A 27,969-nucleotide genomic window follows, 5' to 3' on the forward strand; every position below is an offset into this window, starting at 1 on the left:
GAGAACAGTACTTGTCTGACTGCATTGTGCCAAGTGTAAGGTTTAGTGGATGGGAGGTTATGTTGTGGGGTTGTTTTTCAGGAGTTGCGCTCGGCCGCTTTGTTTCAGTGAAAAAACCCTTAATGTTTTGGCAAACCAAGAGTTTTTGGACATTTTTGAGATTTTTGAGTCCTCACCTCAACCTGATAGAACACCTTTGGGATGAAGTAGAGCGGAGACTGCGACCCAGGCCTTCTCGTCCAACATCACTGTCTGGCCTCACAAATGCGCTTCTGGAAGAATGGTCAAAAATTCCTATAAACACACTCCTACACTTTGTGGAAAGCCTTCCCAGAAGAGTTGAAGCTGTTATATCTGCAAACGGTGGGCTGACATCATATTAAACCCTATGGATTAAGAATGGGATGTCACTCGAGTTCATGTGCGTGTCAAGGCAGACGAGCGAATACTTTTGGCAATACAGTGTTTGTTGTACAGTTAAAAACAGTAGCAGCAAACATTTTAGCAGCTAAACTAGTCTAAAGATTCTCCATGTTGCTCATATACAGTCATAGCAGATTGAGGCTGTGCTCTATCTGGCTGCTGCTTTGGCTGCACCTGCCTGGAGTGCTTGCCGCAGTAGACGCCGTCTAAGTGGAGCTGCACTGGCTGTGTTGCTTAAGGTCCTCTTCAACGTCTCTTGGTCTGTTTTTGAGCGCTTCTCACATCTGTGCGGCAGTTGTGCCACGGTCAGAGATGTTTGGAATTCCTCTGAAGCTGGAACTCTCCAAGCCTCCTGGGCTATGGCTTTATGACTGTGGAGAGGCTGCTCCATTCCATTAAAGCTTTTCCTGTCTGCGATGATGATTTTTCTTATTTTATGAAGTCAAAAGAAGCACTAGTGTCACAAATGCTAAAACAGTTCAGAACTTGTGGACTGTGTCAAAACATAACAGTGCCTTAATAAGGAAGCCACTGCCTCAGCTGTGTACTTATGCAGTAATGTATCATCACAGATATGTTACAGTTTTGTTATTGACATTTAATATTGGGTGATGAAACATAGGAGATATTTCTGAGAATATTTATTTGCATTTCTCAATGAAAAGTAGTTCAGTCAAACTTATCATTTTTAACAGATGAGTAAGGTGGAAGCGATTCTTTAAAACAAATGTTGTTGAGAGAGAATTCATAGAATGCCTAATCACTTGAAAGACTGGAACTTATTGAAGGATGACGAGAAATGGTTAATCATATCAGTGACTCAATTTTATCTCCATCTACTTCAGTTTTTCACCCTGTGTTTCTTGCTATAATGGAACCCATTCTCTACCTTTGGCACTATTTCACTTCCTTTCTGCATTCCTCCTCCAAAAGCTCTGTTTCATCTTCTCCCCTTTTCCTGTTTTTCTTGTCTTGTCTTATGTTATCCACTGATGGGGGGGAAAAAAAAATCACAGCATCATTTGTCTGAGCCTGATTGGTGTTGATTGACCGTGCCTGTAACTTCCTTCTCTTCCCTCCACAGCCAATCTGAACCCCATGTCCCACACGGTGCACTGTGTGACCAGCATGGCTGCCCCATCGTGGGGCTGCCACGGGCTGGATGAGGAGCTGGAGGGAGGGGAAGGGAACGTGGATGTGAGCAGGAGGCACACACAGGGAGAGGGAGGCTTGAGCTTTCTCCTCAAGCAGGAGGACACGGAGAGCCAGGACAACTACATCTGCCTCTACAACCGGCTAGATGTTGCCGTCAGAGAGATGAAGCTCTACGTGGCTCAGATCGATGTGTAAGTATGAAAGTTGTTATGTACATTCATAGAGTTTCTTGGTGAGCAACAATCTAATTGGCACATTTTTCCTCTCATACCAGCCAAGAACTGTTCAGCGTCTGAACTTCGCTTCTTTAGTTCTGCACTGAAGCCATGATGTTTTTACTGGATTGTAAAATGTGACTGAGTTGATTGTCCTACACAAGTGCTTTAACATGACTGTGTTGCCATTGACATGTTATTTAGGAAGTGACTGAGAAGGCAGGGATGGCTCTAGTGCGACCTTTTCGCTAACCACGCTGACTACTGTAGCTGATGTTAGCTAGGTCCAGAAACAGTGAATATATTTCTCTGATAAGGTTACATGTAGACACATAATCCACATCATCATGCACAGTGCTAATTGGCATATTATAAGCTTCCAGTAATTATTAGTTAAATTAGTCTTGTAGCTCCAGTGTGAAACTAAAACAGACTTTAGACACTGAGCACATCTTGTCTGACTGAATACATCTGGGGCAGTGCTCTCAAACCGTGGTCCAAGAGAGCTGTTTAGTTGTAATCTGTCTCCAGTAAGCTGCCCTGCCCCTTGCTTAACTGTAATGTGTACGTTCTAGCCAATCAGGGACTTGGGAAGAGGTTGATTAGCCGAAGCAGGTGTGACAAATTGTGGTTGAAAGGATTATCTGCAGAAAAGTAGCTCTCCAGGACCAAGTTTAGAGACCACTCATTTGGAGTAAGGAAGAAATTCTGGAAATGTGACTTTTTTCTTTTCTTTTTTATTTAAGGGGATTTGCCCTCAAATCGGCTTCCTGCACCATATGTTCTTAAGGGCCTCAGACTTGGTAGAGAAGCACTCTGAATTTAAATATTTGCTTTAGTTGTGGGTTTGGCTTAATGTTGCCCAGACTGACTAGTCTGAAGTGAAGGCCACGCAGTCACAATACAAGTCTGAGGGATAATAAGAGCTCATGCATGTATGTCTCAATTTAGACAAACCTACACTGTGGTAAAGCAGCTCGTAGGTGCCTTTCTTTTCTATCGCTGCGCAGCTGCACTGAACAAGCTTCAAGAAGTGTTTGTGTCCGTTTAATGACGGGGTGTGTCTCCACCACACCAGAGAATAGAGAGCCCCACCATCCACCTCTCTGTTCTGCTTCTCTTTCTCACTTCAGGAAGCCTTTTCTGAAAGTCTAAAAATATTTATGGGCAGGGAAGGCCCAGCTGAGGCTCTAGCCATAACACAGCACAGAGGAGGGGAGACTGTTTTCCTTGCCACTCCCTCCTGTCATTCTCTTTCTCTTTAGTTTGACCTGTGTTGAAGGAAATGATGTGTAAAGGCCGAGTTATACTACTGTGTCCGCATATCTGTTGTCATGTGCCAGCGTTTGCATAGGTGTGTGCCGGTATACTTGCATGTAACATGAACATGTGCGGCGCGGGGTGGATTCCAAACTAGAATGTAATATTTTCAAGATGGGTTGTATAAAAATCCCTGATCCTCAAACTGCCTCCATTTTGCACTAGTTCTGGTCCAGATTGTGCCTTGTCCCACCCCCAACAATGACAGATAGCCAGTCAGATGAAAGCTTAACGCACAGCTTGATAGATTCACCTAACAGCAATGTGTAATTGAGATTTTGGAGGTGCGTTTATTCACGTTTGCCTAGTTTTTAAAAGTTCTAAAAATCTAAAAGTTTGGTGTAATAATAACTAATGATATACCAAAATGAAAATTCCCACTCATAACCAAAACTTAGACACACCTGGCTGAAAACCTGAGCCTTTTTTATGCTTAGTCTGCTTTTCAACAGACTAAACAAAAACTGTGAAGTTGTAAAGAAAATGGATTTTTATTATTGATACAATCTGATTTTAATAACACAAAACTGGGCTGACAATAAATAAAACTGGTTGGTCATCCCAGGCAATGACTTTGGCACAGTTGTTAATGAATTCTTGGACGTTTCGAAATCTGAGCCTACAGACAGCGTGGGTGTGCTAGCAGACACTTTTTTTATGCTGCGATTTTTTTTTTTTTTTTCTCTGTATTCTGCATGTGTTAAGTGGAGTGTCATGTTTTCAAGTGATATCAGACCTACAGTTGAGTAGTGCTTGAAAGTTTTACCTCTTCTTTATACTCGAGATTAACAGAGATTATGAATTCCTTCTGTAAAGTCCTTCAAAGAAATGGCAAAATAGTGTCACAAAGTTGTCTTTTTTCCTTCACTGTTTATCTGCTATACTGTTTAAGCTGTTTAAACTGTTTCTGCACTTACTGCCGCTCAAAAGCAAAGGGAACAGTGTTTTCAGTGGCTGTCATATCATCCAAATGCTTTAAATGTTTGATTTCAACACTATTGTGGTCTCATTAATCGTTTTTTTTTCTTTCTGCCAAAAACCGAAAGGGTAATTTTACATTCTTTGACATTCTTTTCATTCTTTGTTTTCTTTGTCTTTTGAAATATGATGAATTGTCCTCAATGGCTCTGTTCATCTTTCTGGACACAGCTGACATTTCTTTATTTTATTTACAGTCTAGTGTCCTACATATTAGCATATAAGAATTGTTTTATTCAATTAACCACATCCTAGATTTATATTAATGAATGAAAACATTAATGAATGTTAATGTAAAATCTCAAATTTTTGAACAGTAATATAAATCAGCTTTGTTGTGGCTAAGAAAATGGTTTGTAGCTCACACATAAGTAACTGTGCTTGTGTACATTTTTAAGCATAACAATTCCATGACCTGTTAGCTACTGTAGCCTTATAGTTTCAGTGCAAAACTAAAGAAGGAAACTTTAGACACCAAACATCTTTAGTGTCTTTGCCAAACTTGGTTTGATGTGTGTGTGTGTGTGTGTGTTTTGTGCCATTATAGGCTTTTATCATCTATCACTGGGCCCATCCAGCCTCAGGGCTCTGAGCCTCCCTCATTTGACAGTGTTCCCTCTGCGTCCCCTGGGCCCGAGGAGTCAAGTCAAAGCAAGAGAGTGTGCTTCAAAGTGAACGAAGATGATCAGGAGGACTCGGGGCATGATACCATGAGCTACAGAGACTCTTACAGGTAAGACATGCAACACAACACTAAATTCATTACACAACTGAATGTTGGTGCTGTTCTCACAGTGTACGTTTGGTTCTTTGGAGAAGAGAAACTTGGCAGAGAGGTGTAAAAGCTATTTTCTCCACATTGAGGGCTTATTTTTGGTTCTCAAATATTGGTGGTACATTTCAGTTTGTTGTGTAGAATTGAAGTCGGGTATATTTTGAGATGAATAAGTGAAAGATGATTGTAAGCTGAAAAGTACAGACAGGTTCTTGTTCCGCTCTAGTTCAGGCTTCATGGCTGCTTCTTCTTTGGAACAGATGTGTTTAAAGTAGACACACTCATGACTTCTGATGTTCCACTGTTCTCCTGCACAGTTAACCCGTAAAAGGGAATTCATTTTTTCCAGATTTTTCTAAATCTCAGCATGAGTAAACACTGTAATCTGTAAATGTGTAAGCAATATAAATGTGCCTTCATTACATTTCAGGGTGGATTTTATTTAATTTTGCCCCAAATTCTGCATTCATTTTTTTTTTTAATGCAGAGCCTCATGTATTGTTTTTCAGTAAAGATGTCAAACTGTGTGAAAACAGTGCAATTTTCATTTTGGCACATATTCTGCATGTCACTATGGAGAAGTAATATTGTGTGTTCACTGCATTTTATGTTTATCTGCTGTAGTAGTTGCTTTGCATCATGAATGAAATGAAGTGTGTGTGTGTGTGTGTGTGTGTGTGTGTGTGTGTGTGTGTGTGTGTGTGTGTGTGTGTGTGTGTGTGTGTGTGTGTGTGGTTTGACAGTACTTGACAGTATCAAAACCAGAACTCCTTCAGTAATAGTAGTCTTATTTGAATTGAACTCATGTTAAGACTGTGTTATTGTCACTGAGTGGAGCTCAACTGAACATCTGTGATATTTCATTCCAGTTATTTGCAATAATTTGAGGGCAATTACAGACATTACATGATTATTTGTGTGTAACTACTAATTATATTGTAATCTTGTTATCTTGTAAATTACATAATAAATTACTTTTATGTTCAGTTCACATTTTCTATCAGCTGGTCCACATCTGCTCTGCTGTCTTTTTCCAAAATATTTTTTTTACCTCCATAAAACAAAACCTCCATGTACACAAAACGATACCTTTGCTTCAAATAATGAAATATTTCTTTTTCTGCTGGTCTTATTACATAAATTTACAGTCACTTTTACAAGCACTGTTTTTGTTGAATTTTGTTGATTTTTGTTTCAGTGAGCTGTGAGAAATGGTTAGAGAAGGCATGTGTGCCATGGTGGACCTAAACTCACACATGCCTAACTGTTATGTCATTGTTATTCCCTGCATGTGGTCTGTTTCTTCTTTGGGATTGACCAAAGCTGCTAGTTTACGCAGGCCATTGCTTAAACTGACCACTAACAGTAGACTGGCTGCAGGACTAAATGACTGGCTGAGTGTGCACTCACTTCCATTATACAGCTATCACCCATAAAAAGCCAGTACTTTCAGAGTGGGTGAGCTCATACAGTAGTGCTCCACTTACACTACCCAGAACTGACGTCAGCTATTGGGGGAATGTGTGGAAAAACTGTTATTTAGTCGTTTGTGCTGATAAAATAGATTGCTAAGATGCAGTATTTGAAATCCCCCACCTACAGCACTCTCACTATGTGTGTTTCTCTCTTTCTTACTCTCTTTATTAGTTTGTTTCTCTCTTTTGAAAGGAAAAGGAATGTATATTATAAATCATAATGTTCAAAAAAGAAAACAACATTGAGCAAATAATAATAATAAAAAAACACAGGATAGTTCACTCAAACTTACTGTGCAAAAGTCCATTCCTTACGTTTATCTTGGCTGTAACTGTGCCACTCAAAACAGTATCTAACATTGGAATAAACACAGATGAACGCAAATGCTAGCGGTGTAACACTTCACAAAATTCATACATAATATATTTGATGTTTTTCTATACAGCTAAAATAAGAAGTGTCTGAAAATGTGCCTTACACAAATATGTTAATGTTTCCAGTTTTAGTTTACTAGTAGCAGTGATTTTTTTTTTTTTTTTTTTTTTTTGTGCAGTTTCTCTTTAGAAATTATAGTTTTATGTTGCAGACCTACCATTATGTGTAGTGCAATAGTGTAATGCTTAAAAATAAATAAATAAAATACATACATACATAAAGAGAGAGTGTCCTACTCATCTAGCATCATGTTCATTTTAGCTGTTAGGCAGGCATACACACACATTCACACACACACACACACACACACACACACACACACTACTACCTACCACCTGACAACTTTAGTTTTTTTCTGTGACGCATGCTTTTTTCCTTTTTTTTTTTCATCCTGCCATGAGCTGCTCATTATGGTTATGGTTTGTCTGCAATAATAATTCTGCCACAAAAAGTCACGTTTAACAATCTGTGACATACAGACAATATCGCTCAATGTTACTTTGCAAATTTAAATGGCTGATAAACAAGCAAGTTAGCTTGTAAATTACATAACATTGTGCTAACATTATTAACATAAAATATTTTCCCAAGTTTGGCAGTTTCAACTTTCCACATCCACCCCAGCCCATTTACCTTTGCAAAGGAGTTAAAAGCACTGTCCCCCCCTTGTGGAACAAGTTAGATGGAGTGAGGAAAGTGAACGAGAGGGATAAAAAAGTTGTTTTTTTGCAATGCTAGTTGCTGTTGTCTCTTGCTGTTAGAGTACTGCACATGCACAATTGAACTCACAGGCATCACCAGCTTCTTGCGTAGTTTAGAGTGACAAATCGTATCAGCATTCTTTTGATGTTAAAATGTGTTCCTGTTCTGTAACATTCATAAATGTTGGCAGGTCTGATGTTGAATGCTCTAATACAGTAGTTCCCAGCCTGGACTTCAAGACCTTTCAGGCGGTCCACTTTTTTGCTCCAACCCAACTTGCAGCTCCTAAGGATAAAGGAAAAATGTGTAGTGTCTGAGGGACCCTGAGGACCAACTTGGGAGCCGCTGTTGTATTAGAGCATACAGCATCATATATAACTACATCTAAGCAAAAGTCGTGCTTTATCATGTCTTGATCTAACATTCTAGTTACATTGATATGTTAGCCTCACGCTAATATGCTGTCCATAAGAAAACATGCTAGTCCTGATAAAATGATACAATATGATACACAGCAATACAATTCAATAAACACATCCCTAATAAATAATAAATACATCCCTAATTATTTATTTATTATTTTACTAAAGTTATTAATCTTGGCTAGAAGACCTTTTGAAGAACACAGTTTGGTTCCTGACTCAATATGTTTGTTCTTCAAATAAATAAACTTCTATCGTGCAGATAAAGGACTTTACATATAGTTTTCTCAAATGCCTAAGACTTTTGCACAGTACTGTACATAATTATGGACACACACATAACACACTCATGTTTGTTTCTGTATCTATGCGCATGTACATTCAGGCCCACACACACATACAGTCTTACATAAATACATGCTGTTTCTCTCTTCTAGTAAGGTCAATATTATAACCTGGTCAGCTGCTTCCATTCTTGGCATGTGGTGTGGAGTAATTATGGCCTCTGTTTACTCCAGGATTCTATAATGTGCAGCTATATGGAGAGAAGTTCCCTTAACCTCATATGACATTTGGTCAGAAAGATTCCACAGCTGTTGGATTTCAGAGTTTTACCCTCCTGTCCTCTTCAGTCTACTTGTATGCAGTCAGTTGCCGTGTCATAGGTTTCAGCTTTGTGCGTTCAGACTGGGAGCTTATTGACAACTGACCATATGCAAAATTCTGATTGACGTTAGAGAAGTGCGGTCCAGTTAACCTCAGGGAAGGCAAAACATTAAAAACGTCCGAAAGAAGGTACCTCAGCTGAAGCTGATGTAGGGCTGGAGCCGGAGGTTTACTCTCTTAGATGATACCTTTGTGATAAGATGGTAAAAGAAACAGTTAAACAAGCATTTTTGGCAAGCAAATGTTTAAAAAAATAAAGTTTTTGTGTTGAATGAAACAGATGTGGATTCATATGTGAGCCAAAAGTATAGCTTGGTACAGTACTGGAAATTGATAAGGATGTCTTTTTACACAACGTCCTCACAGGGAGATGGGCTGAATGCATAAATTAATGAATAAACACGTTTATTCCTAAAATTACTGGACCCACCTAACATCTGTAAGACTAGTTACTGTACTACAGTAATGTACTAAACTGCAACATTTTACAGCCCTGTTAAAATGTAAAAGCGGCATTTCGTGGAAATGTTTTCTTTATTTTTTTCATCTTTCTGTTTTTAAATGGATCGAATACCTGAATAGTTATTTCTATTGTTCAAATACTGGCACTTTTTAATGTTTAACCGAGCACTTGAGTGCTTGTTGACAAGCCTCTCAGCCAATCACAATTCATTCCTCTGTCAAAGAGTTCCTCAAAACAAACCTGATGTGTATTGGCCTGTGTTCATATTTCATGTCAATTCTTGAACATGTATATATGTACTAAACATCTAGTAAATTAGGTTATTTTTGTATAAAAAATCATTTTAAATGCACTTAGAGCTCACTGACAACTGACCATGTGCAAAATTATGACTGGCACTAGAAAAGTGCTTCTAAATTTGTCTTTTTGCTATTGAAAGTATTAGTTCATAAGCAAATGTGCTACAAAGCAGCCTGTAATGAAAGTTTGACAGACCTATCAGTAATAACCAGGCCTAATGGTTCAGTGGTTCATGCACAGTCTGTGATGCCCTGGTTGGGAGAGCTCATACTTCCTGAATTAATCTGCAGCTGTAGATGAACAGTTAAGAATCAAGTAAAATGAACACACATCAACATAGTTTGTTTTCATTGATGTTTTAACCTTTGAATTGCAGGATTGCTGTTCAGTTTCTATTCCTTATGATGTCCTTATTAACCCTTATTATTCATTATAAATTATTTTGTAAATACTGCTAAACTAATATTTGTTCTATAATCATGTGAGTGAATTGAAATGTGTTTCCAGATAAATGCCCTACAGTTTCTGAATTCATATTCATTCAATAGGTGTGTGAGATTTGCATGATCATTGTAAACAGTTGATTCTTCGTGTTTGTCGTTTCAGTGAGTGTAACAGTAACAGGGACTCTGTGCTGTCCTACACGAGTGTCCGGAGTAACAGCTCATACCTGGGGAGTGATGAGATGGGTTCCGGTAAGACATCAGGCTTAATGGACGTGAATCCTTTTGACAGTAGAAACAGTGATTCATTTACCACATGATTCATAATGAGTGCATGTGTTGATTTTTAGGAGATGAGCTGCCATGTGACATGCAGATTCCCCTGGACAAACAAGACAAGCTCCACGGCTGTCTGGAACATCTGTTTAATCAGGTATTCCCAGAAGTTTGTCCATTTTATTTGTATACACAACCTAGATTTAGGTACTCAAGTATAATTCTTCCAAATGTTTTGTTTTGGCAGTTTGGTTTTTGTATTTGTTTTTCTTCCAGCTCTTGATCTGTCCATGGTGTGCTCTTTTGTTTCTCCCTCCACAATATTATCTTTCCTCTCCCCTCTCCTCTCACATTACCACATGCACTCTCAGATTACCCTTCACCCACCCTTTCAGATCTCCACACCACTGCTGGTCAAAGTTTCCAGATTTCCACCCTTAAAGGAATAGTCTGGTGAAAAATCTAATTTCCTTGCCCCTTGGTTTCCTAACTCCTCAAACTTGTTTCAGGGAGGGGTGCAGTGAGCCTCTCTGTGAAATAGAATGGTGCTTTTTTTCCCCCTCACTCCAAATGTTGTCACAATAGTGTGTCATTGTATTTGCTTTTATGACTGGTTTACAGGAAGAACAAATGTTACTGTTGTTATTATTATTTTTATCATTATAGTAGCAGTAGTAGTGCCTCTATAAGCACATCTGCTGTTTCTTCTCTGGTTGCTGTCTGTTTACTAAGGCTGTTTCCTTCTCTGTTTTCCAAATAAGAGTATTCTGTGACTGGCATGGGCTTACTTGCTTATGTGGTTTCTGTCACTGTGACACACTGTTATCTGTAAAAAATGGGCAAAAGTACCATATAAGCAAGTCTGTGTGATGTTATGTCACAACTCAATACAGTTTAAGATGATTTAGGCATGCAGTTTGCACAGTGCTAACTTAGTGGCTATAAGCTATGTGAGCCTTGTAGCTACAGGGCAAAATTAAAGAAGCAAATTGCAGACACCAGACATACTGAATCTATATGGAGTAAGGGGGGGTGGCTCTATGAATCAGATTTTTCACCAAACTCTTCATTAAAAGCTTTGGCTCCAGTGTTCCAGTTGTTAGTATGAAGCTGTTTTATCTCAGGAAGTGGAGCTGTAAAGCAGTGCTCAGTGAAGAGAGGATTCAGTGGCATTTGACTGTGTCTTTTCATGTTTAGGTGGACTCCATCAACAGCCTTCTGAAAGGACCGGTCATGAGCAAAGCCTGCGAGGAAACCAAGCATTTCCACCCTGACCACAATCAGCCAGGTACCTCCTAGCACAGGCCAGCTGTGGGTGTGTGCATGCTATATTGGGAAACGTGTTTAGGTTGTGCATTTGCGTGATCAGTCATTACCTCAGAAGTCTAGCAAGACAACTCTCCCTTTCTCCTTCTTGTTTTGTAAACATCTGTCTGTCTGTCTGTCTGTCTGTGTGCCCACATACACACGTGCGTGTTTGTAATTTTGTGATAATTAAACCCAGTTCGACAATGGAAGCCTATGAGAACATTGAATGCTTTTGTATTGACTCAAATGAGCATATGTTTGTACACATGTTCCTGTCACTGACTGCAAGCAAGTGCTTCCAACAACATGCATATATACATGTGCAAAGGTTTTAGACACCTGAGAATATTATATTTAAAATGCAATTTGCAAGCATGTATTTTCTTAGAAAAAATACACAAACATTAAAATACATACAGATAATAATGCAAAAGTAGTGATTTTATGTATGTCAATGTTTATTTGTTTAACCATTTCCAAACCTGTCTTTGAGGAAGCTTAATATCACATGTGGTTATCATACAGTGCCTGGTTCAACAACTATACTCTCTGTCTACTGTCTCTCACATCTGTCTGTGAGCAGAATTCCGTCACACAGATGACTGGACAGCGCGCTGCAGATACGTCCTACACAAGAACATCCAGGAGGACCCTTGGAACCTGCCCAGCTCTATCAAAAACCTGGTGGACAGTCTGCATCGTTTTGTAGAAGGTACATTTGGAACTAGAAATCTCATTGAGTTCAGTGTACAGTGTATTATTACTGTAGTTGAGTTGTATTTGTTTATGGTTTTAATATGTCTAAATATGTTTCAGATGGGAGGAATCAGCTCTTGTTGGCCTTGCTGAAATGCACTGGTAAGTGGATAAATTGTGGTTATTCATTGATTTCCATTTAAAGAATACTTGAGTGAAAAATCATTCACCTTACCCCAGATCTAGTCATTCAGCCAAGATGTGTCCAAAGTTTGCTTCTTTAGTTTTGAGGCATGGCATAATGGAATCTCACCATCACAGATTAGAAGTATGGCGCAACCATCTAAGCGTTGGCCCTATCATCAGGAGATTGCGAGTTCGATCCCTGGTGATGCTACAGCCATCCGTAGCCAGGAGTCCAAGAGAGCAGAATTGGCCTCACTCTCTCTGGGTAGATAGGGTAGCCCCTCCTTCTCCCCCCATCAATATAAAAGTCAGTTAAAGCAATTTACAGGGAAATTCTGCTTTGCAGAGTCAGAATTGTTCACAGTGGTGGTGAAGATTTGAAGCATTTAATGGCTCTTGAAACTGCCTGAAAAAAATGGTTATGAAAACACTGCATGGTACCCAAGACAATGTCATGTTTTGAGAAGGTTTTGACCTAAAGCTAATTTTTATCTATTCATGGCAGAGAGCTACATGCAGTGTGTTATGAGGCAAATAAACCCCAAAGAAAACATATTTTGGTTTTACCACTACTTCACCATTATCAACATTACATATGAAAACTCTGGCATTTGGTTCATTGTTTGTTTTAAATAGTAAATTAAATGGCTATGTTTGCACTGGACATCTGACTACATCTCAACAATTAAATTATGGCAGGTATATTAGGATTTAGGCGTGCAGTTTGCACAAAGTTAAGTGGTGTACATAAGCTGCTGTTACTAGCAACAACTAGAGTGCAAAAGTAAAGAAGCAAAGGCACCAAAGATTTTTGGCTGCTAGGTGACATTTGGGGTAGAGGGTAAGTTGTTCATGAACTTTTTTTTATATACTCTTGAACTTTTAATCTTGCTGCATCACAATCCTATCACCATAATATCAACATGAAAAAGAGCATGAACATGTCACTGCACTGTCATATACTGTTATTGGTTGTCATGCTATATTTTGTTCAGTAATGTAATAATGTCATGCTATCATTACCAGCAGTTTTCATCACATGCCATAATGTTTAATCTCATGACAGGAAACTGGAGTACACATCAAAAATGAGTAATATTAGTAACAAATGTCATAACAGCCAAGTCACTCATTTTTGCTGTGTACTCAAGTTAGCCGTCATGAAGGCAAACGTTATAACATGTCATGATAATTATCGGTAATGGTAGCATGACACTGTTATATTAATTAATATAATCTGTTATGACAACTCAGTTACCCTTTTTTGCTGAATTTTACCTTTAACATAGGATAATATTTAGTCACATACTGAAAACGTTAGAAGAGCAACTTTTGCATTTTGACATGGTAGTTGAGTACTGTTGTTAGTTATCGTACATTACAGAGTTTTGTGTATGTAATGTGTTACATAACTCTTGGGCTGGTGTTTTGTATCTGCGTCCTGTGTGAGCCTTTACTTCATGATTGCTGAGCAATGCTCAGTGCTGACACTCAGAGATAGCTGAGATTTTTATTGGAATTCCACAGCCATTTGTATGTTTGTTTGTGTGGTGGTGGAGGGACTCGTTTGGAGTAGAGGGGTGTTTGTGAGTGAGAGTTCAGGAGGTTGAAAGTAAGAGGAGATCCAAAGAGATTGAAAGAGCCGTGTGTGAGTGAGTGTGTGTGTGTGTGGGGGGGGGGTCTCCTGAGGTCTGCGGTGTGAGGCATATGGAAGCTGTTGTGAGAGTGTGAGGGAATCCGATCTGGAGCTTCTTTCTGCTCTACACACACACACACACACACACACACAGAATCTGTGCAGGATCTGCTCTTACCCCGCCCCAATATACACTGAATAGTGTGTTATTCATTTCTAGTGTGTTTGGCAAACAGTCAGACTCATAAAGCCAGCATAACCACTGAGGATTGTGTATTAATATACTGTTCAATCACAGTAATAAATGAGAAGTGTTCAGTAGAATGAATTTCATAGAGAAAAAAAGTGATATTGCACACTTGTAGGACAGAATAACTATGATTCTGCATCATCTGTAAACAAATGGTATCACTGTCTAAACTGCAGAACAGTTTATATTAGCTAGTGCCACACGACTCAATATAGAACTATTACTCTCTCTGTCAATCAGTATCAGCTATACTAATCTATCTTGTTGCTATCTTTTGCTCAGCCTGTCATAGCCAGCTGTTGTGAGGAAATTTATAGTCATCTGTCTGTCTCTGTCTGTCTGTCTGTCTGTCTGTCTATCTATCTATCTATCTATCTATGTCTGGGTTGTCTGTCTGTCTGTCTGACTGTGTCTGTAAATGTCTGTGTCTATATCTGTCTGTCTGTCTATTTTTCTCTGTCTCTTTTTATATTTATCACTCTCACTTTCCACTCTTTCTTTTTTTTCTGTCTTTATTAGTGTGAACCATTCCCAAAGCAATGACAGGAGGCCTTAGTAATAATAGCATTGATGATACTGAAGAAAAAAGATAGGAATAAAGTGTTTATGTATGTGTGCGTCCATACTGTACACACAAACTCACAAACCTTAACATCTTCATACAGATATATGATATATGTACACACAAACTGGCTTAGGATAAAATTTCATTATTTTCTCAAAGAATATAACAAATACATACATGCATCTTGCTGGTAATTTTTTTAATTGTTCTATCTGCTTTTCTTACAGACACCGAGCTACAGCTGAGGAGGGATGTTATTTTCTGCCAGGCCTTGGTGGGGGCGCTGTGTGCTCTGGCTGAGCAGCTGGTGTGGGCACTTAACCTGCGCTTCAACAACAACGGCGAGTATGAGGACGACAGCAAGGAGGTCAGCCGCAAGTGGCTGGAGCAAATCTCAGCCATCGGAGTGCTCTTCAATTTCCAGTCCACGCTTTCACCACATGTGGTAAGATAAAGCTCAGCAGCTCACACAGAGCCCAGTGTAGTGCAGTGCTTTTCTGTGTACAGCCCCCGATTTAGTGGAGTGGCTGCTGACCAAGCTCTTTATGAGCTGCGTCAGGTGTGCTAGAGCAGTGAAAACATTAAATTATGTAAACTGAAGTTCTGCAACCTTACCCCAATTGTTCTATCACCCAGGACATGTTCTTCTGAAGTTTGCGCTGGATCTATGAAGCTAATGTAGCTAACAGTAAAGGAAGCTTATACCAAGAGCCTGTTTTAGAGGGAGACTGACCACTTCCTGGCCAGCTCATTGACTGAGTAAAGTGGTTTGTGCTCATTGATGTGATTTACATACATCAGGAACTGTAATAAAGTTCTATAAATGAAGTTTAAAAGTGCTCAGAAATATGACAGCAGTATTAAAATGTTTTATGCTGTTCTGTGTTCAGGAAATTAATATTTCTTCTAAGCATTTACAAACAATTTTACTCAAAAGCTCCATATTAACCCATTCATTTTGGAATCACTCAGGAGCACCCTCTAGCGTTTAAAAACCGGGCAGACATTACTGAGTGGCAGTTCCCCTCACTTGAAAGAGTGTAAAACTGAACTGGAGAGTGAATGTGGGGCTGTACAGTAGGACAGGTTTGTAAAAACTGTAAATGAGATTTTTCACTTTAAATGTTCCACCTTCTGATTGCTCTCTTTCTCCGTCTTACAGCGAGATGAGCGCACCATGCTGGAGGATACTAAAGCAGCTTTGGTAGATCTGGATAAAGTCACTGTGCTCTTTCGACCACTGGAAAACGAATGCCTCGTCGCAAGTGAGCTTCTTTGATGCAGCTGTCTAGTGTCTGTGCACGGTTACTTTAGATATAAGGTGGCCACTGTACACTGTGGCACATGTAGAAGTATTAAAAAGGATGTTTGTTCGTACCATGTGAGCTGCAGGAGGCTTCTTGTGGGGTTGGATGATCTCATCACTGGAGTGTGTAGCTGCTCTGAGGAGAGCGTGACGAAACACCGTAACTCCCGCACACGTAATTCGTATAAAATTCCAATGTGAAAAATATGCTTTAGAAGTCACAGTTTCAGCTGACGAGGAACAGTACACAAATTCCTTTGGTTTATAAATAGTTAGGATTACACCCAGTGTTTCTTTGAGGATAATGGTTGCAGGACTCTGCTATAATGTTACAGCCCTAAATCCTGGCTCTTTAAAACCGCACCTCTCGAAATTACACAAATACAAGCACATACTCACCCTCCAGATGTCCCTTTCAGGAATGTCAGCATGGTTAGCAGAGATACCGTAGCAGCTTTATCCCAAATCCTCTGTTTTGGTTGGAGGAAAGAGGGATTTTGTAATCTAGCTTGTGTTTTCAGTGAAAGTGCTGGATTTAGCGCTTTTTGTGTGAAAACAAGTGCAGCTTGAGGTTTGTATTCTAGGGCTTATTTACAAGGCTTATTCACCTAATTATACTCACTACCAAATTAGATCCTGTTTTCATAATTAACACTAAAAGGGGAATTCCACTGGTTTTTCTAAATTTCTAAATCTGCATATTTCAGACATTCCAATGTAAAAACAGTCTTTTAAAGTGGTTTGATGTGAAATGGTGCTTTGTAGAGAAACATACAGACTGAATTTTCTTTATACTGGTGCCACTAGGACCCAAAGGTTGCAATGTCTACAATACAAATTCAGCCATTTTAATTACTGTACAAAACCACCAGTGACCCTTCATGTCACTGATGTAACATTGAAATGATATTATCAGTGTTAATAATGACAAAATAGTGGTAGATCTGAATTTTTAAGATCTGTTTTAGAACATCCTGACTGTACCTCTCTGTTATGAACGTGTTTTTAAAAATAGTTCTGAGAAGGTTTTTGCCTAAAACTATAGTAAAACAATGTCTCGGCCATCAAGGAGTATATTTGTAAATGTGTTATACCTTTCTGTGATGTAGCTTTAACAACAATTAGACTCTTCAGACGCCTTTCCCATTACCACCACTGTGAACAACTCTGACTTGGGTGAGTTAGTCAGGATGCAGCATTTGACACCAAACCAAATCCAATTCCTTTGTTTGCATCTCAGTGACTTAATTAGGCAGAAGTTTTTAAAAGTCAGTGGCTTTAAATGTTTGGTGTATTTTGCAAACATTTGAATATATATATATATATATATATATATATATATATATATATATATATATATATATATATATATATATATATATATATATATTGCTGCATGTATACACTGATACACTGTTTGTGCTGTCTTGGCCATTGCGATACTGATATCACAGAAAGCTGAAATATGCAAATAAGCCTTCTAATGTTTTTAACTGTGTGCTGTAAGCATCTTGACCAATCACTGTTCCAGATCAGATTTGGTGAATCAAGTTATTCAAGTAATTCATGAAAAGTAAACTGCTTTGTTTTGGTCAAAATAATGGCTGCGTATATATGTAAATTTATCGCTGCTTTCGGAAGAAAACCTTGTATCTCCATTTTTTCCCCCATTGTTTTTCAGTTTTTGGCATAATTTGAAAGCAACTGTTGCCCTTTACATTATCTGTAAATTTCATGATGAATGGACCAATTTGAAACCACCCAAAATGACCTGGAAAGACGCCTGGTTCCATTGACTTACATTAAAAGTAAAGTATGTTTTTTCCCTTTCCTGTAAAGTTACCATTTTGAAGATACAAGTTTTTGTCCCGACAGCTACGATGTGTAACAGCGTAAAAGGGCTGTAAATGTGTAATAATACTTCAGCAGTGCTTTCTTTATACGTTACATAGTGTGTCACAATATATAGGAGACCTTGACTGATACATTGCTAGGCAGATAATGTGGCCCTTTATTGATGACCCACAGGTATCTGTGAAAATACCCGTAATGCGATGTTAAGTAACGCCTTTTTGGTTTCAGCATTACTGTAATTCAGACTTCTGATCTCCATCTCCATTTCTTCAGAACTGAATAATGTTAGATGGTTGAGCCCCAGGAAAGCTCAACATGACTCACCATATGTCAGCAGTACAGTCTGAACTGGTGTAGCTGAATGCATAATGCCATTGAGGGTAAATCCACAAATACAAGTAAAATTAGTAATACAAGTAAAAAAAACTTCTAATGACAAACTAATGAAAAATAAGACAAATAATAGGTAATTAACAGAAACCAAAACTTCAATTGAAAGCTAAAATGAAAATAATAAATTTTAAAAGTTGTTAACTGTATCAGTCAAGAAATTTCATATCAGCAGCATCCTAATATGTATTAAAATAACTAGTCATTAGTGACCCAGGTTTTATCCAACCATCCATCCATCCATTTTCTAAGCCGCTTCTCTGTCAGGGTTGCGGGGGGGTGCTGGAGCCTATCCCAGCAGTCTTCGGGCGGAAGGCAGGATACACCCTGGACAGGTCGCTAGTCCGTCGCAGGGCAGACAGGCAGACACAGACAGTACCCAGCTTTTATATTTCTCTTAAATAGCAACCCAGCTCTTATACAACACTAATTAATCTACAAACCGTGATCTCAAACTACCAAAATTGTTTCCTTATAGTCAAACATACTTATATTTTGGTATTTTTGGTACATATCTGAAAAAACAATGACAGGGAGGGAAATGAGGTAACAGGTCACTATCAACTGTTTAAGTGATAAACAAGATTTTAGTTTAAAATGGAAACGATAATAATAATTATTCATTTTTTCCTCTTTCTCACAGACACACCAGTGCATTATCAGGTGGAGGGCAGCCGACAGGCCATCCGGGTCACACTCTACCTGGACAGCTGTCACTTCAGTGAGCTGCCCACACGGCTGCAAAACGGGGGCAGCCTGAAGCTCCACTCTGTGCTTTTCACTAGAGGTGAGCACACACCCGAGAATAAAACATTTCATTAACCTTTCATTAAAGTCTGTAGCTGAATTCTGGCGTCTGCTTGGTCTTCATTGAAAATCCTTCCTCTGTATTAGGCTTATTCTCTCTGTGTCTGGCTCTCTCCTTTGATGTGAAAAGAGTAAAAGATGCCTAGACAGAGTCTTAAGGGTCTCAACCCTCGAGCAACAGGCGGTTAGAGATCTAATCTTTAGAAGTCTACAGTTATTATTGTTGTTTTGCTGTTCTCTTAAATGTATTTATGTAACTATATCATTAAATAGTCTAATGAATTACATTTGATATTTAATAGTTTGGTTCTCTGTGTGAATCTTGGTCTCCATCTAGTGGTTTTAGTGTGCACTGCGGTAGCTCAAATGCCTGCTTCAGAGAGAGGAATTCTGCTAAGAAAGAGGCGTGTGTGTGTGTGTGTGTGTGTGTGTGTGTGTGTGTGTGTGTGTGTGTGTGTGTGTGTTGCCTCTTTTTCTCAGCGTTGGAGCGGCCTGAGGGAGTTCCAGCTCAGGACTTTGTGGAGATGGAGGAGTTTCAGCAGCGGATTAACGCTGTCTCTTTAGAGAAGGTCAAGTTCTACTACCGCAGACTCAGGTACACCTTACTACAGCTTAGTGCTGAGAGTTGACTAATGTAGCTCTTGCTTTTTTAAGGGCTGATACTGATACACAGTTAAATAATACATGATCACTGTTATCATCAATGTTATCTCCATAAACTCAGGAGAAAGAAAAATCATTCTCAACTTTCAATTTGTGTTAATATAACAGAATTTCCAAGTCATTTTGGACCATTTCGATTAAGAGATTAAAAGACCCTTATTAGTCCCACAACAGGGAAATTTCACCTCCGCATTTAACCCATCCATGAAGTGAAACACCACATACACTCTAGTGAGCACACACACACACTAGGGGGCAGTGAGCACACTTGCCCGGAGCGGTGGGCAGCCCAATTCGCAGCGCCCGCGGAGCAGTTTGGGGTTAGGTGTCTTGCTCAAGGACACCTCAGTCGTGTGCTGTCGGCTCTGGGGATCGAACCGGCAACCTTCCGGTCACGAGGCTGGTTCCCTAACCTCCAGCCCATGACTGCCCCCACTTCCCTGTTCATCAGGGAATTTTGTCACAGTATAAACAGCAGCTGACATTTTTAATCAAAAGTACAAACTGGAGATATAAGGTTTTGGTCCTACAGCGACATTATAATTTATATTAGAAGTGATTTAAAATGTTTAATGAAGTACTTGTCAGTACAGAGCTGGAAATATCTTAATGAAATCGCTCACCTTGCTTGTTACTGGCAGTGCTGAAGAAATCTAGATGAGTCCAGAAGTCGTTTTAATGATGTTATCACATAATTCTGTATGATGCCAATAAGTTACTCACTATTAAGTAAGAAGGAAAATAATTAATTAATTTAGGACAAAAACTAAAATTGCAACACAAAATATGTGCGTGAAGAGCAAAACTGTTTGCATATTTTGAATTCACCATGTAAAATGTGTTTACACAAGCTAGTTTACATCATCTGGTATCAAAATGCTATTCTGAACTTGCATAACTTGTATCATACCTAGTCATGCTTAATCAGGTAATATATTTTAAAATCTTATGCTTATTGTGCATATTGAGCAAAGAGGTTATACTGTGATTATAAAGCACTTTCTGTATTACAGAATTTATTATTATTATATGTTTTTACACAACCAAATAGCCAAGGGTTTTATGGCTGTTCAGGTTGATATAATGATATAAAACCATCATGATAACATTTTGAACTTCCATTCCTTTAGGGCTTTCTACCTGGAGAAATCAAATTTACCCTCAGAATCAAATTCCACCGCCATGAAAATAGATCAAGTAAGTGAGACAAATCTCAGCCCTCAGGAATGTTTTCACAATTTTTGGCGAGTGCATGCGTTTGTCTGAAGGACAACAGTTCCTTTGTGGTGCACTGTAAATGTTCTAGTATGCAGCGAGCTCATTTAGTAGCCTTGAGCCATAGCCTTTGTGATGAAAGAGCAGTGCCATGTGGCCACCCTGAGCCCAGTCACAGAGACTGATGACCTGTTTACTTTATCTGCAGCTCCTTCGTCCTCTCAACACTCTGGATGACCTATGCAGACTGATGCAGACCTACATGAACGTGAGGCCCAGCGCTGCAGGTCACCCATCCGGGGTCAGCGTACTACTGGTCTCTTCAGAGCTTTGCAGCCGCCTGGGAGCCTGTAACATCACTATGTGTGCCACAGGCATGCAGAGGTAACAGCCACAGAGCACTGGGTGATTTATTAAAGTGATAACAAAAATGAAAGGTATACACAACTTTCCCCTTATCTCGGTTAGTCAGCCAAGACATGCTTGGTGTATGAAGTCTGCTTATCTAGTTTTGCACTGAGCCAATGAAGCTAATGTAGCTAATAAGTAGGGCTGAAAAATGAAAATAATTAACTGCGATGAATCACATTATTATTAGTTGTGTAGTTTAATTAATTTTTCTCCTATTTGCTCAAGCTTGCACTTAAAGAAAGATTTAAAAAAGCAGTGCATTTTGTTGTAGCAATACACTCATGCAAAAGCTGTTCAGGTTGCATGTTTTGTAATACACAATCACTGTGTACTTGCTGAAAACAAATTGGTTTGTATTTGCAACCTGGCACATTTTATCTTTCCTGTTTTTTCCTGATATGTTAAACTTGGCAAATAAATAGAAATTGCATAATAAAATTAGAAAAAAATGCCACATTTAAATTTGTTCTCTGTATAGAATATGTACTTATTTTTACTTATAAAATCAAGAGAACATAATTTGACCAGAGTCTTCAAATAATTGCATATGACTCCATCCATAAAAATGGAAAAAGCTATGAATACTCTATTGGCTGCTTTTAAGGATGCACTGTATGTTGTAGAAGGATAAATCAGCAGACTGACTACCTAAGTGGGTAAATCGGTGACTGTTTCTAAACGTGGTTCTCCTGTTGAATGTTTGGTTTCTTTGACAGATCTACCCTGCATTTTCTTAACTGTTTTTTCTGCTATGAGGATATGCTCCACATGACTCGCTTTTGAGGAGAACCATAGCCTTCCACTTTGTTTATGGTTTTGTTAGTCTGCCAAAGATATTGTTTTACAAGTCATTAAAAACCTGTATTTAAACAAGAGGGCTACAATCAAAGATTATGTCATAGCAACATGCAGTCTGTGAGCAGCTCAGCTTCATGATGAACCTGCAAATGTTTCGAAGGTTCACTTGTTTGTCTTAAATGTTATTAATGTGACAGGCCTTCTAGCAAGTAGCTGAAATTCAAAGCCTGAATCATCACACACCTTCCTCTAACTGCATTGAGTTGAGGTAAAGAATGTCAAATTTATCTAGGTAATGAAGGTCCTTAATCTGAAAATTATAGCCAGGTGTGCTGGATCTGAACTCTTTAGGGCATGAGATCTCCAAGACCAGGATTGAGCACTTTAGGTCTATAAGAATGGAGGCAGTCGTGGGCTGGAGGTTTGGGAACTGGCCCTGTGACCGGAAGGTTGCTGGTTCGATCCCCAGGTCTGACAGTCAATGACTGAGGTGTCCTTGAGCAAGACACTGAACACCAAACTGCTCCCCGGGTGCTGTGGATAGGGCTGCCCACCGCTCCGGGCATGTGTGCTCACTGCCCCCTAGTGTGTGTGTATTCACTAGTGTGTATGTGGTGTTTCACTTCACGGATGGGTTAAATGCGGAGGTGGAATTTCCCTGTTGTGGGATTAAAAAAAGTATCACTTAACTTAAAAAAAAAAAAAAAAAAAAAAAAAGTACCAACGTACAGACTAGTTCAGTACTGTTCTTAGTTATGCAGCAGACTTTTTCCAACTTGTGAAACTTGTATTGAAACCAAACATGTCTTGGCTGATCAAAGCAATTGGGGGTCTTTTTTTTTTTTTTTTACTTTTTCCAATCATGGCTGTAAGGCTTTCATTATTGCCATTTCTTGGTTTCTCCTTTGTTTTCTATATATTCTGGTGCACATATACACATTACATGCAAGGGCATTGGCAAACATTTATGCAAATGTCTGCATGTGATGACAAAGTCTTTTTGTAGCTTTCGCTGTGCCTGACTCTGTTACTGGCTTTAACCTGGAGCTTGTGTTGTGTAGGTGCACTCTTACGGTCTCTCTGGAGCAGGCCATGATCCTGGCCAGAAACCATGGCCTTATGCCTCGCTGCTTCATGCAGGCTATGGATATTATGCGCAAACAGGTACAGCGCCACACACACCATCACTGTACTACACTTCCCATCATAAGTCTGCTGAGATTAGATGCTTTGATAGATTTTGCTGCTTTAAGTTGTTTTGGATTGTGGAGAACCAAGTCAAGTTAATGTGTTCTATATGTTCTTCCACAGGGAACCAGAGTAGAAATCTCTGCTAAAAACCTAAAAGTAATGGACCAGATGCCTACATTTGCACCAAGGTATCGGCAATGCATCTTTAATGTAACTAAAATTCCTGGGTATTTGCTGTAAGTGGTTAACTATTATTGCAGGAACGTTGCTGAAAATCTTTTGTTTTTTCTTGTTTCAGACTCTTCAAGCTGTGTCTACCACCATCTGATGGTGACCTCTAAGTATGGCCATGTTCCTCACTTCAGCTTATTGTTCACGTTAAGAGTAGGACTGGTGACTCTGGCACATCATGACTCATATAAAGGTCACGTTGTACCTTTGCCAGACATTTCCGTTTTTTCCACACCTCCGCTCGCAGACAGTATCACCAGAGGCCAGCTGAGCCCAACACAAGACTCTGGGATCGTAGACTAGCCAATTGCTAACATTAGCAATGCTAACCCTGGCTAGCAGAACTTGCTCACATTGCAAAGACATAGACTCTACTAATGTACTTGGATTTTGCCTCTTCCTGGTGGTTTTCCCCAAAACCTGTTCTTACATTTTTAACAGAGTTACTAAAACTACCTGTAATAGACTGTGTTTCTCACTTTGCCTTTGACTGCAACTTGTTCAGTCTATAGATGGCGAGGCAAAGGTCTTTACTCGCTGCCTCAGATATGTGGTGATTATGTGCAATTACTGTAGCTTAGCATGTGCGTTCCTGCACTTTTCCTTAATGAGTATTCTTCAAAAAGGATTGTTTTTGTCAGTTCTATCAGGTATTACATTACTGAAACCATTCCAGTCTAACCACCCGACAGTATTACATGGACCAATCCGACACAGTTTAAGATGTTTTATTAGTTTATGTATTGAAGTGCTTTATTTTATTTGATCTTATTTTATTACATGATGGAGTTCCATCATCAATCCATTATTGGATTATGAGACGATAGAAAAAATAGAAATGAAGATAATTATTGGATAATCAAGCTAAATAAAGTTTTTACATTAAAGTTTCTCATTTAACTGATTGACACCCAGTATTGTGACTGAAAGCTTAAGAGTTTTACTAATCAGAACGTAGAGAAACATAATATATGTCTCTGTGTGTGTCTGGTTTCAGCACTTTCTTAATGCTAATCTAGGCCATGTTACGGTAGACAGCTGTTCTAGAGAGTAGGAAGTGTTTTTGAGAAGCACAATATAAAAGCTCAAATTATTCACAAGTGTTTTGTAAAAGTACTGTGTGTTTCTCGATATCAGAAGAAAAACAAAGGGATCATTGAAGGATGGTTAGATATAGTAACTTTATTGAATTTTTGTTTTTTGTGTATATACATATGTATAACATGGTCTATCAGAGGGACAAGCATAATTGTATGCTTTTTGGGGAACAGTAATGCTATAATTTAAATGTAATTAATGTTAATGGGAAAACAATATGGAATTGTAAATCTTTCATTTTATATACGTACTGTATATGTGAATAGGAGTCCTTATTGTGTATTTACACTCATGTTTTCAGTATTTAAATTTCTAACCGTGTCCATGTCTTCAGCAGACGTTTCTGGAGAATTGGCAAAGTAAGAGTGCCCGGTTCCTTGGAATAAGGTGTTGATGTCCTAACCTCTGGTGCCTCAAGCAAGCTCAAGTTATTAGTGCATATGTTTTATCTTTTTATTTTTCACCATATCACATGGCTACAACCTGCATGGGCTAACAAAACCAAAACTTTTATATTGAGATCTAAGCAGCCATACAAATGTATTTGATAGCTTATGTTGAACTTATTGTAGGCTTTTCCTTTAAATCCAAAATGAAGAACCACTGTTGCAACCAACGTGTGGAAACAATGCAACACTGTGATAAAGGTTTTATCCTTTTTTATTTTACATGATGCTATGCTTTGTAACTCACAGTGCCTTTCAGATATGAATGCAAATTGGCTCCATTATTGTTATAAAATCCATTATTGAGACCATTTCAGCTTGAGCTTGCTTCAGAGACACCAGGTTAGCGTGTGGTGACTGAAGTATTTGGTTTAAAAGCTTTGTTGGGATAAGTGTCATGCTTTTCCTGCCTTATCACACCCAACTCAACTCATAGGGGCTAAAATTAGCTGATGAACTGAGTCCAGTGTGTTACAGCAGGGAAAACCAGGGATTGACAAATGGTGTCCCAAAATGTGGAATCCATGATTGAGGGGGGAAAAGGCCCTGCATTTGTTTAAATCTGTATGTAATGTTGATGCGCCTTTTTAACCTGTAGTATTTGTGGATGTTTGAATGTAATGAGACGTTTTTAATGATATGATTAATCTATGTCAGTTGACTAACAAGCTATTGAGTCAGAGAGGTTTGAGTTAATATATGGTCAAAATGCTGGCTGAACTATGTTGTCACCTACCCAACACAGCAATACTGTATGTTGTATAGACATTTTCAGATTTTATTTTATTTTACCCCCTTTTTACAGCTTCTGCATTGCGCTGTCACATCAGTTCAGAATTAAATTCTCTCATGGTTGTATCCATGTATGACATGACTGATGCTGTTTGGAAGCGATCAATGTACACATCATCACATCATCATATACTGACTGCATGCTTTCAGTGTCTCTTCGCCTGTAGTGAAAACTTGACTATAGTGGAATCCAAAGAAGTAGCACTAGCAGTAGCACACTGTAGAAGAAAATATATTCTCAGGTTTCTAAACCTTTTTGGTCAGTAAATGTGAGGTGAACTGACCGTTTTGAGAAATATTCTGAAATGACATCATTTAGAAGTTTTTACAATTATTCCAGCAATTCATGGTAACCTGTTTATTTTACGGTTTGTACAGTGGTCCATTACATTACCTTGATTCTAAGTGTACTTTTACTCAAAAGTCAGCTATTTCTTTTTGGTGCTTAATGATAAAATGTCTTTTTTGGGGCCTTAATGGTTGTATTTGTGGATTGTGAACCTTTTCTGTTTTGCTTAATTGATTTGTAAGTAATACTTAGTCTGCGATTTGATTCAGTTCTTGATTCCCCCTCTCAACCTCATCCTCATAACCCAGTGCCCCATTTTTTTTATAAAACAGAGTTTCATGCAATGTAACTTGTTCTATGGTACCCAGCAGATTTCCTCCAGAAACAATTTAAAACATCTCAAGCTGAATCAGATGTCCCATATCTGTAAGTTCACGGGGTCTTTTGTCCCCAGAAACTTGACAGTGTGCACTTTTTAATTAGCTTGGTGGAGCTGCAGTTCTGTGGTCATCCCAGGGGACTGCAGCATCCGAATTATTGCTAAACAAACGCAAGGTCATCACCGTTAACGCAAGCCTCATTACTTACCATTAAAATACTGTAAAGCACCATCAGAGCACTCCTGCCAAGTTGCTCTGTCTTAACAAAAACAAAAAACATTTTGTTATTTGATTACCTTTGGCTGACCCCAAAACACGAAGTTTGAATAGCTTTCAATCCCAGTTAGGGCATACAGTCTGAATCTTTTAACCTGTAAGGTGCATGTGTAAACCTACAAATGGTGCAAATATACATGTTGAAATGAGTTATACTGTAGATTTGCTCTTGGCCTGTTCCAATTGTAAAAGCTTATTAAATCTTCATGCTTCCCAAATGCACATTAAACCCAGAACTGTATCTTTTGAATCACTGGCCATGTGATGCTGTTGATGTCTGGTTGGGCGGTAGGTTGGAGCAGCAGCTCTTCAGTCTGCGAGCAGGAGACTGATTGCATCCTTAAGAACTCTTGAACAGAGACACTTGGCACCATTAAGATTTCAGCCTGAGTCCTGCAGCGCTGTTACACACTGCTTTTACTCCTGCTCGGGTGCAACTCTTCAGTCTTTTCTTACCTAATGACCATTAAACATTCCCCATGCCTGGTTTCTTTTAGGCATTGTGAGCTTACATCTATGGTGTACTGAATGCATTGCTAATATCAAAAACTTGTAATAAAAGTGTCTGTTTATAAACAGCTTTTGGTCAGTGTTTTTCCACACAACAGGATTGTATCGCAATTACTTGATCAAACTCAAACACGTATTATTCGAATCAGTGATTCAAATTTCAGTTTGCAGGTTAAATGGGAATCCTGTTTCTCAACAAGGGGGCGCACTTAGCAACCTACACCAACAGGATCTCATGAAAATGCTTACATTAAGCGGTCTGAATCCATGCTAAACATTCCCTTGGTGAAGATGTGGTTTTGTTTAACAGTTGACCTCACCAGGTAGCTAACAGCTCCTTGAATGACAGAGTTTGGCTTTACACTGAAATCTGATGGAATGATTCACAGCAAAACTGCGACATTAACAGCAAAGAATATGTTACAGTTGTTCAATTGTCACTATGTAAGTTAGTCCTGCCCATGTTCTGTTAAGCCCAGTGTGGGAAGTGAGACTACATTCCCGTTAGTGTAGTGATAACAGCAAATTGCAAGTCCTATAGGGGGGCTAATGGACATTAGTTTTATTGCAGCAGTGATGATCATATAAACTGCTCGTAAAATGAAGGTTTCTCTATTAAACA

General features: G+C 38.9%; 1 protein-coding gene across 1 annotated transcript in view; it reads left to right on the forward strand.

The window, feature by feature from the left end:
- Positions 1-27,415, forward strand: part of prex1 (phosphatidylinositol-3,4,5-trisphosphate-dependent Rac exchange factor 1) — a 111,260-nt gene extending 83,845 nt beyond the window's left edge. The window contains exons 25-40 of the mRNA XM_017722205.2: positions 1,508-1,769; positions 4,639-4,824; positions 9,937-10,025; positions 10,124-10,206; positions 11,247-11,337; positions 11,941-12,069; positions 12,174-12,215; positions 14,918-15,135; positions 15,853-15,955; positions 18,884-19,027; positions 19,528-19,642; positions 20,841-20,907; positions 21,134-21,309; positions 23,196-23,298; positions 23,446-23,513; positions 23,624-27,415. Coding sequence (XP_017577694.2) covers positions 1,508-1,769; positions 4,639-4,824; positions 9,937-10,025; positions 10,124-10,206; positions 11,247-11,337; positions 11,941-12,069; positions 12,174-12,215; positions 14,918-15,135; positions 15,853-15,955; positions 18,884-19,027; positions 19,528-19,642; positions 20,841-20,907; positions 21,134-21,309; positions 23,196-23,298; positions 23,446-23,513; positions 23,624-23,666 — 1,919 coding nt within the window. The 3' untranslated portion in view covers positions 23,667-27,415. The remainder of the gene's footprint in view (positions 1-1,507; positions 1,770-4,638; positions 4,825-9,936; positions 10,026-10,123; positions 10,207-11,246; positions 11,338-11,940; positions 12,070-12,173; positions 12,216-14,917; positions 15,136-15,852; positions 15,956-18,883; positions 19,028-19,527; positions 19,643-20,840; positions 20,908-21,133; positions 21,310-23,195; positions 23,299-23,445; positions 23,514-23,623) is intronic.
- The last annotated feature ends 554 nt before the right edge of the window (positions 27,416-27,969 follow it).

This window comes from Pygocentrus nattereri, chromosome 28, assembly GCF_015220715.1.
Source record: "Pygocentrus nattereri isolate fPygNat1 chromosome 28, fPygNat1.pri, whole genome shotgun sequence".
Taxonomy (NCBI): Eukaryota; Metazoa; Chordata; class Actinopteri; order Characiformes; family Serrasalmidae; genus Pygocentrus; species Pygocentrus nattereri.